Source organism: Mobula birostris, chromosome 3 (assembly GCF_030028105.1).
Source record: "Mobula birostris isolate sMobBir1 chromosome 3, sMobBir1.hap1, whole genome shotgun sequence".
NCBI classification, from domain to species: domain Eukaryota; kingdom Metazoa; phylum Chordata; class Chondrichthyes; order Myliobatiformes; family Myliobatidae; genus Mobula; species Mobula birostris.
In genome coordinates, this window is record NC_092372.1 from 123,139,072 (window position 1) to 123,155,374 (window position 16,303).

The 16,303-nt window shown below is 47.3% G+C and overlaps 1 protein-coding gene across 2 annotated transcripts in view; it reads right to left on the reverse strand.

Moving 5' to 3' along the window:
• LOC140194690 (uncharacterized) overlaps positions 1-13,326 on the reverse strand; it is an 81,175-nt gene extending 67,849 nt beyond the window's left edge. For both annotated transcript variants that reach the window (XM_072251948.1, XM_072251947.1), the window contains exon 1: positions 13,242-13,326. In XM_072251948.1, coding sequence (XP_072108049.1) covers positions 13,242-13,281 — 40 coding nt within the window. In that variant the 5' untranslated portion in view covers positions 13,282-13,326. The remainder of the gene's footprint in view (positions 1-13,241) is intronic.
• Positions 13,327-16,303: the final 2,977 nt, after the last annotated feature.

Sequence of the window (16,303 nt, forward strand, 5' to 3'; positions counted from 1 at the left end):
AGGTTGCCGAGCTCTTCATGGGCACCGGTACAATTGGAGCCTGTTTGAAGCAGGAGGGTACCACACATTGCCGGAGCGAGAGGTTGAAGATATCCGTGAATACACCAGGTTGTCACAGATCTTCTGTACTCGACCAGGTACTCCATCCGGACTGGATGCTTTCCTTGGATTCATCCTCTTGAAAGCAGCCCTCATGTCATCTTCAGATACTGAGATCAAAGGATCATCAGGAGACAGTGGGGTGTGCAATGGCTCCTCCAAGATCTGGTGGTAAAAGTGAGCATAGAAGGCATTGAGCTCATATGGAAGCGAAGGTCTGCTGTCCTTTACGTCACAAGATTCAACTTTGTAGGAGGTTATGGCGTTCAAACCCTGCCACAGCTGTCGAGCATCCCTTGTTGATTTCAGTCTAGTCTGGAATCTCCACTGTGCCCGAGAGGTGGCTTTCCAGAGACCATACCTGCGCCTCCTGTAGCATTCTTGTTCTCCAGACTTGAATGCTTCTGATCCGGCTCTCAGCAGGTTCCGGGTTTCATTGTTCATCCAGGGCTTCTGATTGAGGAAAACCCTGAACGATTTCATGGGGACACACTCATCCACATCTGTTTTAATAAAGTCCTGGTGTAGTCATTCAGATCCTCACATGAGTTCTTGCACACAGCCCAGTTTACTGACGCAAGGCAATCCTGTAACCATTCCTCAACCCCAAGTGACCATCTCTTGGTTGTCATGATCACTGAAGCCTTGCTCTTTAGGTTCTGTCTGTGTGCAGGTAGCAGGAGTTCAGCAAATAGTCTGATTTGCCAAAATGTTGTCTCGGGAAGGAAGGATAGGCATTCCTTAACGTAGTGTAGCAGTGGTCTAGTGTGTTGGCACCTCTTGTACAAACAGGTTATGTGCTGGTGATAAATGAGCAGGGTTTCCTTCAAACATGTGTGTTTAAAGTCACCAACTATAATTTGAAATGCATCAGGATGGGCAGTTTCTTGTTTACAGACAGCACCTGCAGTTTTGCGAGTGCATACCTATAACCGGCTGCTGGTGGGCATGTAATCTGCAGTCAGGATCACAGATGCAAACTCCTGAGGCAAATAGAATAGCCTACATTAAATCATTAGTTTCTCTAAATCAGGGGAACAAGAAGTTGACATAACCCTAATGTCCATGCACTGGGAATTGACTAAAAAGCATACCCTGCCATCTCTTTCTTTACCAGAATTCGAGGTTTGACCCATTCTGAAAATAGTAAAACCTTCTGTTCGGATAGCTGCGTCCGGCATGTTCGCTGTTAAACAAGTCTCAATGCAGCAAACAATTGCGATCTGCTTCATCTGACTCTGATTCAGCAGCCTTGGCCTGACACCATCAATCTTATTCTCAAGTGACTGTACATTTGCTAACTGTACATTCGTAGTTGAAAAGATTGCGGAAGTATTAGTAGTGATCTCTCAAGAATCACTGGATTCTGGAATGGTTCCAGAGGACTGAAAAATTGCAAATGTCCTTCCACTCTTTAAGAAGGGAGGGGAGGGTGGCAAAAGTCAGGAAATTATGGGCCAGTTAGCCTGACTTTAGTAGTTGAGAAGATCTTGGAGTCTATCATTAAGGATTAGGTTTTGGGGTACGTGGAGGGACCTGACAAAATAAGCAGAAGTCAGCATAGTTAGGGGGAAATCTTGCCTGACAAATCTGTTGGAATTCTTTGAGGAAATAACAGTATGGATAGACAAAGGAGAGTCAGTGGATGTTGTTCACTTGGACTTTCAGAAGGCCTTGAACAAGGTGCCACACGTGAGGCTGCTTAACAAGATAGGAGCCCATGGTGCTACAGGAAAAGTACTAGCATGGACAGAATATTGGCAGATTGGCAGGAGGCAAAGAGTGGGAATTAAAGGAGGGCTTTTCCTGTTGGCTGCCAGTGATTAGTGGCATTCCACAGGGGTTGGTGTTGGGACTGCTTCTTTTTACGTTTTCAATGATTTGGATGACAGAATTGGTGGCTTTGTGGCCAAGTTTGCGGATGATACAAAGATAGGTAGAGGGGCAGGTTATTTTGAGGAAGCAGGATGATTATAGAAGGACTTTGACTGATTGGGACAAACCCTGGCAGTTGGACTAGGGAATTGTATGGTGATGTACTTTGGGAGAAAGAATAAAAAGGTAGACTATTTTCTAAGCAGGGAGCAAATTCAGAAATCAGAGGTGCAAAGGCTTGGCAGTCCCTTAAGAATAGATTGCAGGTTGAGTTGGTGATAAGGAAGGCAAATGCAATGTAAGCATTCATTTCGAGAGGACTAGAATATAAAAGCAAGGATGTAATGCCGAGGCGTTATTGTAGGGTAATGTGATTGGTGGAAATGTACTGTATACAATTCACAACCGCTGATATTGAGTTGGAATTCACATTAAGAGGCTGGTCAGAGGTGAAGTATTACGTGAAGTTCTGTTACCATGCTTTTTGTGTTCGGTGTTTGGAGTACAATAACCAAGTTGTTATGGTTTTTCTTAAACATAAAACACCTCACACGGTTTTATTTGCAAAAACCTACATTGTTGACCCTGATGATCTAGGGCTACTACAGAGTTATTGAACATGTCGGTCCATGCAGCCACTTTGAAACTGCGGGAGTTTTGGGAGCAAAATGCCGTCGCTTGGTTTGTGCATGCCAAGGCCCAATTCGCACTGTGAGAACTCTCTGCCGACAAGACTCAGTAACTCCATGGCTGCGAGAGTGGTGAGTCTGCTTGAACGCCTGCCTGAACACAATAAATACCGATTGCTGAAAGCTCACCTTTTACGGACTTTTAGACTATTGGAGTCAGAGTGTGACAAACAGTTACTCTCCTTACCCAGTCTCAGCAATGCTAAACCATCAGAGCTAATGGACCACATGCTATCTCTTCTGGGAAATCACTATCCTTGTTTTATTTTTAAAGAACTCTTCGTGCAACAAATGTCTGATCAAGTTCGCATAGCCCTCACTAGTGCACCCTGAAGGACTATAGGGAGCTTGTTGAAATGTCTGATAGTCTATACTAATCTAGGCAGAGTGCATCATTTCTCCTCCTTTCTCTACCTCAATAAGCTCAGTCAGCAAAGCCTCCAAACAGACGACACCGGGCCTGTATTTTACCACGCTCGCTTTGGTAGGAATGCGAGGAAATGCAGACCACCTTGAAGCTTCGACAGTGCCAGCACATCGGGACGTCAGAGGTCTGTGATCACCATGGGTTCCAGCTGCCAGGGTCATCTGTTCATTACAGACACCCTTTCAGGGCGACGCTTCCTGTGTGACACGGGTGCTCAAGTGAGTGTGCTGCCAGCAATGCCCATTGATCAGAAGGCAAAGAGCGACAAAACCACACTGGAGGCTGCCAACAGCAGCAGGATCTTGAGTTACTGGACACGATGGATGCTGCTCTGCTTTAATGCGTGACGTTACACATGGGACATTGACCTGGTTAAAATGTCTAGACCTCTGCTCAGTGCAGATTTCCTGCGTGCCCAAGCACTGTTAGTCGATCTTGAGAACTGCTGGCTTGTGGATGTCGAGGACTTTGGGTCATTACCCTGCTCCCTGAGTAAGCTCCCTGAGTCAAGCACATACACCACTGCATGTGAGTTTACTCGACTGCTGAGTGAACTCCCAAACCTCACTAAGCCCACACTTTTGATCAAGGCACGATTGTGCAGGCACGTGGATGTCACCGATTTAGACTGGTGGGAAGAATTTAAAAGGAGAGCATTTCTCCTTCAGCAGTTTGATCGAAGCACAACTGAACAGGTGCGTGGATGTCAGTGTGTTAGACTGGCGGGAAGAATTTAAAAAGAAGACAGCTTTATACAGCAGGCATCAGAAGAGTGGGCGACAGAGTAGAGGGAGTCAGAGTAGGAGGGTTTTGGCTCAATGGGGCTTTGGCGATAACAGGTCGAGGTAAGGTCAGTTACTTGTGAAGAATAGGAATAGGAAGTACGTCTGCGAGGCTGGTGTTTTGTACTGGGTGTCGGATGTGGGATGTCCGGGAGACTTAGGGAACTGGAGATGCAGCTCGATGACCTTTGTCTGGTCAGGGAGACTGAGGAGATGAGAGAGAGGAGCTATAGGCAGGTAGTCACACTGGGGCCTGGGGAGACAAATAAGTGGGTAACAGTCAGGGGAGGGAAGGGCTAGAGTCAGATACTAGAGAGTACCCCTGTGGCTGTCCCCCTTAACAATAAGTACTCCTGTTTGAGTACTGTTGGGGGAAGCAACAGTGGTCACACCTCTGGCACAGAGTCTGGCCCTGTGGCTCAGAAGGGTAGGGAAAGGAAGAGGATGGCAGCAGTGATAGAGGACTCTATAGTTAGGGGGTCAGCCAGGCGATTCTGTGGACGCAGGAAAGAAACACAGATGGTAGTTTGCCTCCCAGGTGCCAGGGTCCGGGATGTTTCTGATCATGTCCATGATATCCTGAAGTGGGAAGGAGAACAGCCAGAGGTCGTGGTTCATATTGGTACCCACGACATAGGTAGGAAAAGGGAGGAAGTCCTGAAAACAGGCTACCAGGAGTTAGGAAAGAGGCTGAGAAACAGGACCTCAAAGGTAGCAATCTCGGGATTACTGTCTGTGCCACGTGACAGCGAGTATAGGAATAGAATGAAGTGGAGGATAAATGCGTGGCTGAGGGATTGGAGCAGGGGGCAGGGATTCAGATTTCTGGATCATTGGGACCTCTTTTGGGGCAGGGGTGACCTGTACAAAAAGGACGGGTTACACTTGAATCTGAGGGGGACCAATATCCTGGCAGGGAGGTTTTCTAAGGCTACTGGGGGAGATTAAACCTGAATTTCTAGGGGGGTGAGAACCGAACTGAAGAGACAGAGGAAGAGGCAGTTGGCTCACAAATAGAAAAAGATTGTAGATAGTGTGAGAGGGAGAATAGGCAGGTGATAGAGAAGGGACGTGCTCAGACTGATGGTTTCAGATGTGTCTATTTTAATGCAAGAAGCATCATGAACAAGATGGATGAGGTTAGAGCATGGATCAGTACTTGGAGCTATCATGTTGTGGCCATTACAGGGATGGCTCAGGTGCAGGAATGGCTACTTAGAGTGCCAGGCTTTAGATGTTTCAGAAAGGACAGGGAGGGAGGCAGAAGAGGTGGGGGCGTGGCACTGCTGATCAGAGATAGCGTCATGGCTGCAGAAAAGGAGGAAGTCATGGAGGAATTGTCTACTGAGTCTCTGTGGGTGGAAGTTAGAAACAGGTAGGGATCAATAACTCTACTGGGTGTTTTTTATAGACCACACAATAGTAACAGAGAAATCAAAGAGCAGATAGAGAGACAGATTCTAGAAAGGTGTGATAATAACAGGGTTGTTGTGGTGGGAGATTTGAATTTCCCCAATATTCATTGGCATCTCCCTAGAGCAAAAGGTTTAGATGGGGTGGAGTTTGTTAGGTGTGTTCAGGAAGGTTTCCTGACACAATATCTTGATAAGCCTACAAGAGGAGAGGCTGTACTTGATCTGGTATTGGGAAATGAACCTGGTCAGGTGTCTGATCTCTCAGCGGGAGAGCATTTTGGAGATAATGATCACAATTCTATCTCCTTTACCATAGCATTGGAGAGGGATAGGAACAGACAAGTTAGGAAAGCATTTATTTGGAGTAAGGGGAAATATGAAGCTATCAGGCAGGAACTTGGAAGCATAAATTCGGAACAGATGTTCTCAGGGAAATGCATGGAAGAAATGTGGCTAATGTTCAGGGATATTTGCGTGGAGTTCTGCATAGGTACGTTCCAATGAGACAGGGAAAGGATGGAAGGATACAGGAACCGTGGTTTACAAAGGCTGTTGTAAATCTAGTCAAGAAGAAGAGCTTAGTTCAAAAAACTAGGTAATGATAGAGATCTAGAAGATCATAAGGCTCGCAGGAAGGAGCAGAAGAAAGAAATTAGGAGAGCCAGAAGGGGCCATGAGAAGGCCTTGGTGGACAGGATTAAGGAAAACTCCAAGGCATTCTACAAGTATGTGAAGAGCAAGAGGATAAGATGTGAGAGAATAGGACCAATCAAGTGTGACAGTGGAAAAGTGTGTATGGAACTGGAAGAGATAGTGGAGGTACTTAATGAATACCTTGCTTCAGTATTCACTATGGAAAAGGACCTTGGTGATTGTAGGGATGTCTTACAGTGGACTGAAAAGCTTGAGCATATAGACATTAAGAAAGAGGATGAGCTGGAGCTTTTGGAAAGCATCAAGTTGGATAAGTCTCTGGGACCGGATGAGATGTACCCCAGGCTACTGTGGGAGGCGAGGGAGGAGATTGCTGAGCCTCTGGCATTGATCTTTGCATCATCAGTGAGGACTGGAGAGGTTCCGGAGGAGTGGAGGATTGCGGATGTTGTTCCTTTATTCAAGAAAGGGAGTAGAGATAGCCCAGGAAATTATAGACCAGTGAGTCTTACTTCACCGGTTGGTGAGTTGATGGAGAAGTTACTGAGAGACAGGATTTATGAACATTTGGAGAGGCATAATGTGATTAGGAATAGTCAGTATGGCTTTGTCAAGGGCGGGTCGCGCCTTATGAGCCTGATTGAATTTTTTGAGGATGTGACCAAACACATTGATGAAGGTAGAGCAGTAGATGTAGTGTATATTGATTTCAGCAAAACTTTTGGTAAGGTACCCCATGCAAGCCTAATTGAGAAAGTAAGGAGGCCTGGGATTCAAGGGGACATTGTTTTGTGGATCCAGAATTGGCTTGCCCACAGAAGGCAAAGAGTGTTGTAGATGGGTCATATTCTGCATGGAGGTTGGTGACCAGCGGTGTGCCTCAGGGATCTGTTCTGAGACCCCTTTCTTCTTGTGATTTTTATAAATGACCTGGATGAGGAAGTGGAAGGATGGGTTAGTAAATTTGCTGATGACTCAAAGGTTGGGCGTGTTGTGGATAGTGTGGAAGGCTGTCAGAAGTTACAGTGGGACATTGATAGGATGCAAAACTGGGCTGAGAAGTGGCAGACGGAGTTCAACCCAGATAAGTGTGAGGTGGTTCATTTTGGTGGGTCAAATATGATGGCAGAATATAGTAGTCATGGTAAGACTCTTGGCAGTGTGAAGGATCAGAGGGATCTTGGGGTCAGAGTCCATAGGACACTCAAATCTGCTGCACAGGTTGACTCTGTGGTTAAGAAGGCATACGGTGTATTGGCCTTCATCAATTATGGGATTAAGTTTAAGAGCCCAGCGATAATGTTACAACTATATAGGATCATGGTCAGAGCCCACTTGGAGTACTGTGCTCAAATCAGGATGTAGAAACTATAGAAAGGGTGCAGAGGAGATTTACAAGGATGTTGCCTGGATTGGGGAGCATGCCTCATGAGAATAGGTTGAGTGAACTTGACCTTTTCTCCTTGGAGCAACGGAGGATGAGAGGTGACCTGATAGAGGTGTATAAGATGATGAGAGGCATTGATTGTGTGGATAATCATAGGCTTTTTCCCAGGGCTGAAATGGCTAACACGAGAGGGCACAGTTTTAAGGTGTCTGGAAGTAGGTACAGAGGATATGTCAGGGGTAAGTTTTTTATGCAGAGAGTGTTGAGTGTGTGGAATGGGCTGCCAGCGGCAGTGGTGGAGGCGGATACGATAGGATCTTTTAGGAGGCTCCTGGATATGTACATGGAGCTTAGAAAAATAGAGGGTTATGGGTAACCCTAGGTAATTTCTAAGGTAAGTACATGTTCGGCACAGCATTGTGGGCCGAAGGGCCTGTATTGTGCTGTAGGTTTTCTATGTTTCTATGTTTCACACTTTCTCCACTACAGTCACAAAACGTGGGGTCGAGCACCACATTTCCACAACTGCCATGCCAGTCCATGCCTGTGTGCTTAGATTGGACCCAGAAAAGCTGGTAACCGTGAAGGCTGAGTTTGCCAAGCTGGAAAGACTTGGGAGTGTACGCTGATCGAATAGCCCCTGGGCTTTACCCCTCCATATGATTCCTAAGTCCAATGGTGTTGCTGCCCATGTTGCGATTACTGACACCTTAACAAGGTCACCACCCCGATTGTTACCCGGTCCCTCACATCCAAGACTTTTAGCACATTTAGCTGGAAAGTTAATTTTTTCCAAAGTTGAACTGGTTAGGGGCTACCATCAGGTGCCTGTGTGCTTGGAGGACATCCCAAAACGGCTGTGGTAATCCCATTTGGGATTTTTGAGTTTCTGCCCATGCCATTTGGACTGAGAGGTATAGCACAGACTTCCCAACGGCTGATGGACTCTGTATTAAAAACACTTAGATTTTCTTTTTGTTTACCTGGATGACATACATGTCACCAGTGCATTCGAATCCGAACATTTATCTCACCTCCGCACACTTTTTGAGCACTTAAGCCGACACGGTTGATTATTAACCCTGCTAAGTGCCAGGGCTGGCTTGTTAACCAGGACTTTCTCAGCTGTTGTATCTCTGCAGAAGGTGCAAAACGCCTTCCATCAAAAGTAGCTGTTAATTTGGATTTCTCACTGCCGCACACTACTAAAAAGCTACAGGAGGCATTAGGCACGGTGAATTTCTATCACCGCTTCATTCTGTGAGTTGCTGAACTGATGCTCCCCCTGTACAGTGCACCCCTAATCAGGTCAGCAGATATGACCAGGGTACTTGATGATATCAAATGAGCTCTTTCCTACACAAACCCGCTTCCCAAAGCACCCATAGCCGTTACTACTGACACCTCAGACTGCTGTGGGAGCAGTGCATGAACATTTGGCTGGAGGCATGTGGCACCTGCTTTCCTTCTTCAGGCAGCAGCTCCGTCTCCCCGAAATGCACATTTGACCGTGAGTTTCTCGGTCTCTACCTGGCTGAGCGCCACTTTCGTTTTCTTCTAGAGGATCGTCATTTCACAGCGTTCATTGATCACAAACCCCTGGTGGACGTGGTGGACAAAATATCAGACCCTTGGTCTGCACGTCAGCAACACCAACTGGCCGACATACCAGAGTTCACAACCGATATACAACATATCAAGGGGAAAATAATGCTGTGGCTGATTGCCTCTCACAGCCAGCCATTGAGACCGTACACATAGGGGCTGACCATGCCAGCATGGTGACAAACCAGGTTATTGACCCAGAGGTCCAGCTTACCGAACAGCAGGGTCAGGTCTGCGGTTGGCAGACAGTAAGTTTGGGGAAGCTGGGGTTTCTCTCCTGTGCGATGTCTCAACCGGTCACCCTCGCCTCATTGTGCTCGCAAACTGGAGACAGACTGTTTTCGACTTATCACATCCGGGCCTCACAGAAACTGGTCGCACTAAAGCTTTTGTAGTATGGCCTTAAGAAGAGTGTGCATGATTGGACTGCAGCCTGCGGAGTGGCACGGGGCAAAAATTAGCCGTCAAGTTCAGACACCATCGGCACCTTTTGAGGTCCATGAGAGATGGCTTGACCATGTCAATGTGGACCTTGTTGGTCCCCTTCCCCTTCCCGCAGTTTCACACATCCCCTTACCATGGTAGACCATATCACCAGGTGACCAGTGGTCATCCGTCCAGCATCGATGACGACTGCAGACGTGGCTCGGGCGTTCATCAGCACCTGAGTTGCTCAGTTTGGCACCCCATCTGATATTTCCTCTGACCACTGTCCCCAATTCATATCAGACCTCTGGACTGTGATGGCATTAGGCTATATCAGACCATGGCGTATCACCAGCAGTCCAATGGCCTATGTGAGTGATTTCACCGCTCCAAAATGGTTGCCCTGAGGACTTCCCTGACGTATGAGTGTTGGCATGATCATCTCCTGTGGGTCCTGCTGGGGCTTAGAACAGCTCCACAAGGGAACCTGCAGTCGTCCATGGCTGAGTTGGTATATGGGCAGCCCTTATGGTGTCAGGTGATTTCATTCCCTGTCAGCTTCTCAACAGTGCTCCATCCTCCTCTGTAATTTCAATTCCTTTGCACCTATTCCCAACCCCCACCTTGGGTTCCTGTTGACCTATATTCCGACTCGCGTGTGTTTGTTTTTGACTTGGGGTTCACTTTAAGAGGCTGGTTAGATGTGATGATGTAATTACATAAAGTCCTGTTACCTCGCTCTTTGTGTTCAGTGTTTGAATTCAAATAAGTGAATTGTTACTGTCTTTCTTATGCATAAAATACTTCACGCCATTTTATTTGCGCAAACCCACATAATAAGTCATTGGTCACACTGCATTTGGAGTATTGCGAGCATTTCTCGGCCCCTTATCCAAGAAAGGATGTTCTGACATTGGAAAGGGTTCAGAGGAGGTTCACGAGAATTATCTTGGGAACTAAAGGGATTATGCATAAGAAATATTTGATGTTTCTGAGCCTGTACTCGTTGGAGTTTAGAAGAATGAGGAGGGATCTCACTGACACCTATCAAATATTGAAAGTCCTAGGCAGAGTGGACGTGGAAAGGATGTCTGCTATAGTGAGAGTATCTAGGAGCAGAGAGCACAGTCTCAGAATAATAAAATTTCCCTTTGGAATAGTGTTGAGGGAATTTCTTTAGTCAGAGGGTGGCAAATCTGAGGAATTCATTGCCATGCGTGGCTATGGAGGCCGGGTCATTGGGTATATTTAAAGCAGAGGTTGATAGGCTTTTGATTGGTAAGGAAATCAAAGGTTATGAGGAGAAGACAGAAGAATGGGGTTGAGAGAGATAACAAATCAGCCATGATGGGTACGGTCATATCTGCCACCTCCAGACGGATGTCTATCACATTTCTTCCACAAATGGTCTCGTGTTTGGTAGATAAGGAAACCAAAACTTTACACAATATGTGTGCTAGATCTCAGCAAGTCCTACAGCATTGCAGTAAGTGACAGTACAGACAGCCCAGTGATCTCACTGAATGGAGTGAAAGGGGGAGCAAGGACTTAGTGGACTGAGAGAACTGTACAAATCCCAAATTCACAGTGCGGGGCAGAGCTGATGTTGGGAACAGCGTGGAGAATGGAAGCTCAAGCCTTCATCTATCCTTGCAGGCAAGCATCCAATGCAGAGTGAGGACTGGGGCTTTGAGGAGACACTGACCGTGGATAATCACATCGAGGACTTGAGTCGTCATGGAGCGATGGATGAATACAGCCTGGATACAGGCCCCTCGGCCCAAAGAGTTCATGTCGACCATGTTGCCCACACAGCTGGCCCGAATTTCCTGCATTCCAAGCCCCTCCCTTCTATGTACCTATCAAAATGCTTTCGTACCCGCCTCTGCAATATGCTCACCACTCTCTGCCTGAAGAAGTTGCCCCTGAGATCTTTCCCCTTTCACACTAACTCCACGCTTGCTAGTTTTGAACTCCCCTACCCTGTTACCGTCTACCTTATCTGCCGGGAAAAAGGATCAGCCATGATTGAATGGTGGAGTAGGCTCGATGCGCCAAATGGCCTATTTCTGCTCCTATGCCTTATGGTCTTATCTATGATCATATAAATCTCTACCAAGTCACCCCTCATTCTCCCATGCTGCAAGGAATAAATGCTCAGCCTGGCCATCCTCTCTCTGCAACTCAACCCTCTAGTCCTGGCAACATAACACTCACAACATGCTGGAGGAACTCAGCAGGTCGGGCAGCATCCATGGAAACAATCAGTCAACCTTTCGGGCCAGAACCCTTCATCCTGACGAAGGTTTCTGCCCTGAAACGTTGACTGTTTCTACGGATGCTGCCTGACCTGTTGAGTTCCTCCAGCATGTTGTGAGTGTTGCTTTGACCCCAGCATCTGCAGAGTATTTTGTGTTTAGTCCTGTCAACACCCTTGTAAATCTCTGCACTTTTTCCAGTTTAACCACATTTTCCCTCCAACGGGGAGACCAAAATTGTACACAGGAGCTTCATTGATTTGTGTAAGAGTTCAGCACGGACTAGAAGGGCCGAGATGGCCTGTTTCCGCGCAGTGATTGTTATATGGTTATATGGTGTGAATTGGGAAGGATCTGAAAGGGGTAGAGTTTCCCTATAACAGGGTACTGTGCTGCCCAACACTGTTTCCGTGCCATCTCATAGCTTGGATTACTGTCCTATTTGCTCCGATATCCTGATAGCTCCTTGCCAGGCAGATGGAGGCTCTTCAGCCCATCAGGTCTGGGTTTGTTTTCAGAGCTGCCTCATCTACCCCATTTGCTCGCTCAGTTGGCTGTGACCTCCAGCCTTACAGGGAGCGGATGGTTCATTCCTTGGGACAGATGTACAACTGGGGAACACCTTGGTCTTCAACAAGAGATTTGTTTTATCACTTACTTAGAGATACAACAGGGTAAGAGGCCCTTCTGGTTCAAGCCTGTGCTACCCAATCACACCCAATTATCTACTAACCCGTGCATCCTTGGCATGTGGGGGAAACCGTACGGGGTCACTGGGAGAATGTACAAAGTACTCACGTGCAGTGCCGGGAATTGAACGCGGGTTGCTGGTGTTGTAATAGTGTTACGTTGATGGCTACACCACCGTGCTGCCCAAAGGAATTTGGAGTGTTTCGGACCAGGGCCCTTTAACATGTGGGGACCACTACGCTAACAAAACGCTGCCCCCTCACTTTCTCCTGACCCCGCCAACAAGTGATGTACAGTGACAATCTAGCCCAGCAACCCGCACATCTTCGGGACATGGGAAGGAATCGGAGCACTCTTGGGGAAGGCAAGCGGTCACAGGGGAATCGTGCACCACCCACACAGACCCCACACACACAGCACCCAGGCTGACAACTGAGGAGCTGTGAATCAGAGTCAGGCTTATTACCACTGACCTATCCCAGTAAGCTTTCTTGCCTTGCAGCAGCAGTACAGTGCACGATAAAAACAACGCTATAAGTTCATCAATAAATAAATCGTGCTCAAGAGCAATAGTGAGGGAGTGTTCTTCCACTCATGGACTGGCAGAGGGGAAGAACATTGAACAGTACAGGCCCTTCGGCCCATGATGTTGTGCTGATCTTTTAATCCACTCCAAGATCAATCTATCCCTTCCCTCCCACACAGCCCTCTAGTTTTCTATGTGCCTGTCTAAGAGTTTCTTAAACATCCCTAATGTATCTGCCTCTTCTACCAGCACTGGCAGGGTTTTCCACACACCCACCACTCTCTGTGCGAAAACCTACCTCTGGCATCCCCCCAGCACTTCCCTCCACTCACCTTACAATTACGTCTCCTCATATTAGCCAATCCCACCCTGGGAAAAAAAGTCTTCGACTGTCCACTCTATCTGTACCTGTTACCATCTTGTACACTTCCATCAAGTCACCTCTCATCCTCACAACACAGAAAAAATCTGGAGGAACTCGGCAGGCCAGGCAGCGTCCATGGAAAAGAGTATAGTTGACGTTTTGGGCCGAGATCCTTCATCAGCACTGGGGGAAAAAAGATGAGGAGTCAGAGTGAGAAGGACTTCCTTCCCCCTCCCCTCATTTCACCATTCCCCATTCCCATTTCTCTTTCTCACTTTATCTCTTTACCTGTCCATCACTTCCCCCCGGTGCTCCTCCCACTTTTCTTTCTTCCATGGCCTTCTGTCCTCTCCTATCAGACTCTCCCCTCTCCAGCCTTGCATCTCTCTCACCAATCAACTTCCCAACTCTTTGAATCACCCTTCCCAGTTTCACCTATCACCTCGTGTTTCTCCCTCCCCTCCCTCCACCTTCTTATCCTGACTCCTCATCTTTTCCTCTACAGCCCGAAACTTCGACTCTTTTCTATTGATGTTGCCTGGCCTGCAGAGTTCCTCCAGCATTCTGTGTGTGTTGCTCGGATTTCCAGCATCTGCAGATGTTCTGTTGTTTGCGATTGGACCTCTCATCCTCCTTCACTCCAAATAGAAGAGCCCTGGCTCACTCAACCTATCCTCCTATCCTCATAAGACATGATCTCTAATCCAGGCAGCATCCTGGTGAATCTCCACTGCGCCCTCTCTAAAGATTCAACATCTTTTCATAATGAGGTGGCCGTGTGAAGTGTGTGTGTGTGTGTGTGTGTGTGTCCCTGCGTACGTACGTCCATGCGTGTGTGTTTGTGTATCCTTGCATGTGTATGTGTGTGTCCCCATGTGTGTGTGTGTGTCCCTGTGTATGTATGTCCGTGTGTGTGTGAGTGTGTGTGTGTGTCCCTGTGTGTGTGTGTGTGTGTGTGTGTGTATCTGTGTGTGTGTGTCCCTGCATATGTATGTCCATGTGTGTGTGTTTGTGTATCCTTGCATCTGTGTGTATCCCTGTGTATGTATGTCCGTGTGTGTGTGTATGTATGTGTGTGTGCATGCGTGTGTGCATCTGTGAGTACGTGTGTATATGAGTGTGTAACTCTGTGTGTGTATCTGTGTGTGTGTATATGACTGTGTAATGTGTGTGTGTGTATGAGTGTGTATCTTTGTGTGTGTGTGTGAATGAGTGTGTATCTGTGTGTGTATATGAGTCCGTATGTGTGTGTGTGGGGGTATGTGTGTATATGGGTGTTTATCTGCGTGTGTGTGTGTGTGTATGAGTGTGTATCTGTGTGTGTGGGTGTGTGTGTATGAGTGTGTATCTGTGTGTGTGGGTGTGTGTGTTTGAGTGTGTATTTGTGTGTGTGGGTGTGTGTGTATGAGTGTGTATCTGTGTGTGTCTGTCTGTTTGCCTGTGTGTGTATGAGCATGTATCTCTGTGTGTCTATCTGTTTGTCTGTGTGTGTATGAGTGTGTATCTGTGTGTGTGTATGAGTGTGTATCTGTGTGTGTGGGTGTGTGTGTGTATGAGTGTGTATCTGTGTATGTGTGTGTGTGTGTATATGAGTGTGTATCTATGTGTGTGTATGAGTGTGTATCTGTGTGTGTGTGTGTGTGTATGAGTGTGTATCTGTGTGTGTGTATGAGTGTGTATCTGTGTATGTGTGTGTGTATGAGTGTGTATCTGTGTGTGTGTGTGTGTGTGTGTATGAGTGTGTATCTGTGTGTGTGTATGAGTGTGTATCTGTGTGTGTGTGTGTGTATGAGTGTGTATCTGTGTGTGTCTGTCTGTTTGTCTGTGTGGCTCAGGCTGGTGTTTTGACCCCACTGGTTCTTGCCTCCTCCCTCCACATTGACCCCTCAACACTGAGGCCTCACTCTCTGCTCCATCGCCTCCATGGCCTCTGCAACACTTTGGTCTATAAACGCCCCAGAAGTGCTGTATTGGGTAGAGACTCCCCTACAGAACGAAGCCCTGGCCTGCTTTATTGACGTCAGGTGTGCTGGCTCCATCATGACACGGGTCAAGTCGTACACCAGGAACCGGGGGCACAAATCACACACAAGGACTGTATTTCAAAGCCATCCCAGCTCGCGCTGGCGGACTCACTCCAGAGCGGGCTTCACATAGGAGATCAGCTCCATTTCCCTGGTGACAGTAAACATCTGCACTCGCACCGGCCTTCTGCTGAACCATTGGGTTTAAATACCTCCAAGTGTCCAAGTGAGGCGTGAGCAGCTGTGGTAAGTGTGTTTCCTGTGCTAAGGCGCAGGCACACAAGCTACTGTCTATTCTGAGCCAAGTGCGAGGGGACAGGGCAAGCGAAATAACCAGAGCTGACCAGACGAGCCCAGCAGCAGTCCCAGACTGGAACAGAGACTCTTTCAGAGTTAGGAGAATGCATCTCAGATGTCAACACTGAGTAAAATATCAGCAAGTGATCAGACAGACATCTCTGTGTTGTTACAAGGACAGTCTGTCCCACTATCAACCTGTTTCCAGCAACGGTTTACCTGGGAACAATTCCCACTGTGTGCTGCAGTCAAAAGTCAAAGTTCAAAGTAAATTTATTATTAACTAAATAAAGGGACAACAGGCGTGTGTAAGAGAAGGCAAACTGTGGAAGTAAGAGATGATTAATTCTGCTCCTATGTCTGATGGTCTAACACTGAGAACATGAATTACAGAGTACTCGAAAGTCAGTCTGTGCATTGTGAGGCAAAACACACAGAACGCTGGAGAGACCCAGAAAGTCAGGGCGCACCTACGGAGGAGGCATAAACTGTCGAGGATTTGGGCTGAGGCCCCTCATCAAGTCTGGAAAGGAAGGGGGCTGACTCCAGAATAACAAGGTGGGGGGAGGAGGAGGTGTTAATTTGGCAGGTGACAGGTGAGTCTAGGTGAAGGGGAAAGTGGGTGGGTAGGGGAGGGTGGATGAACTGAGAAGCTAGGGGGTGAGAGGTGATAGAGGTAAAGGGCTGGGGAAGAAGGAATCGAAGAGGAGAGCACAGTTTTCAGTCCTGATGAAGAGTCTTGATCTGAAAGCTCACCTGTTTATTCCCCTCCATTCATCCTGCCT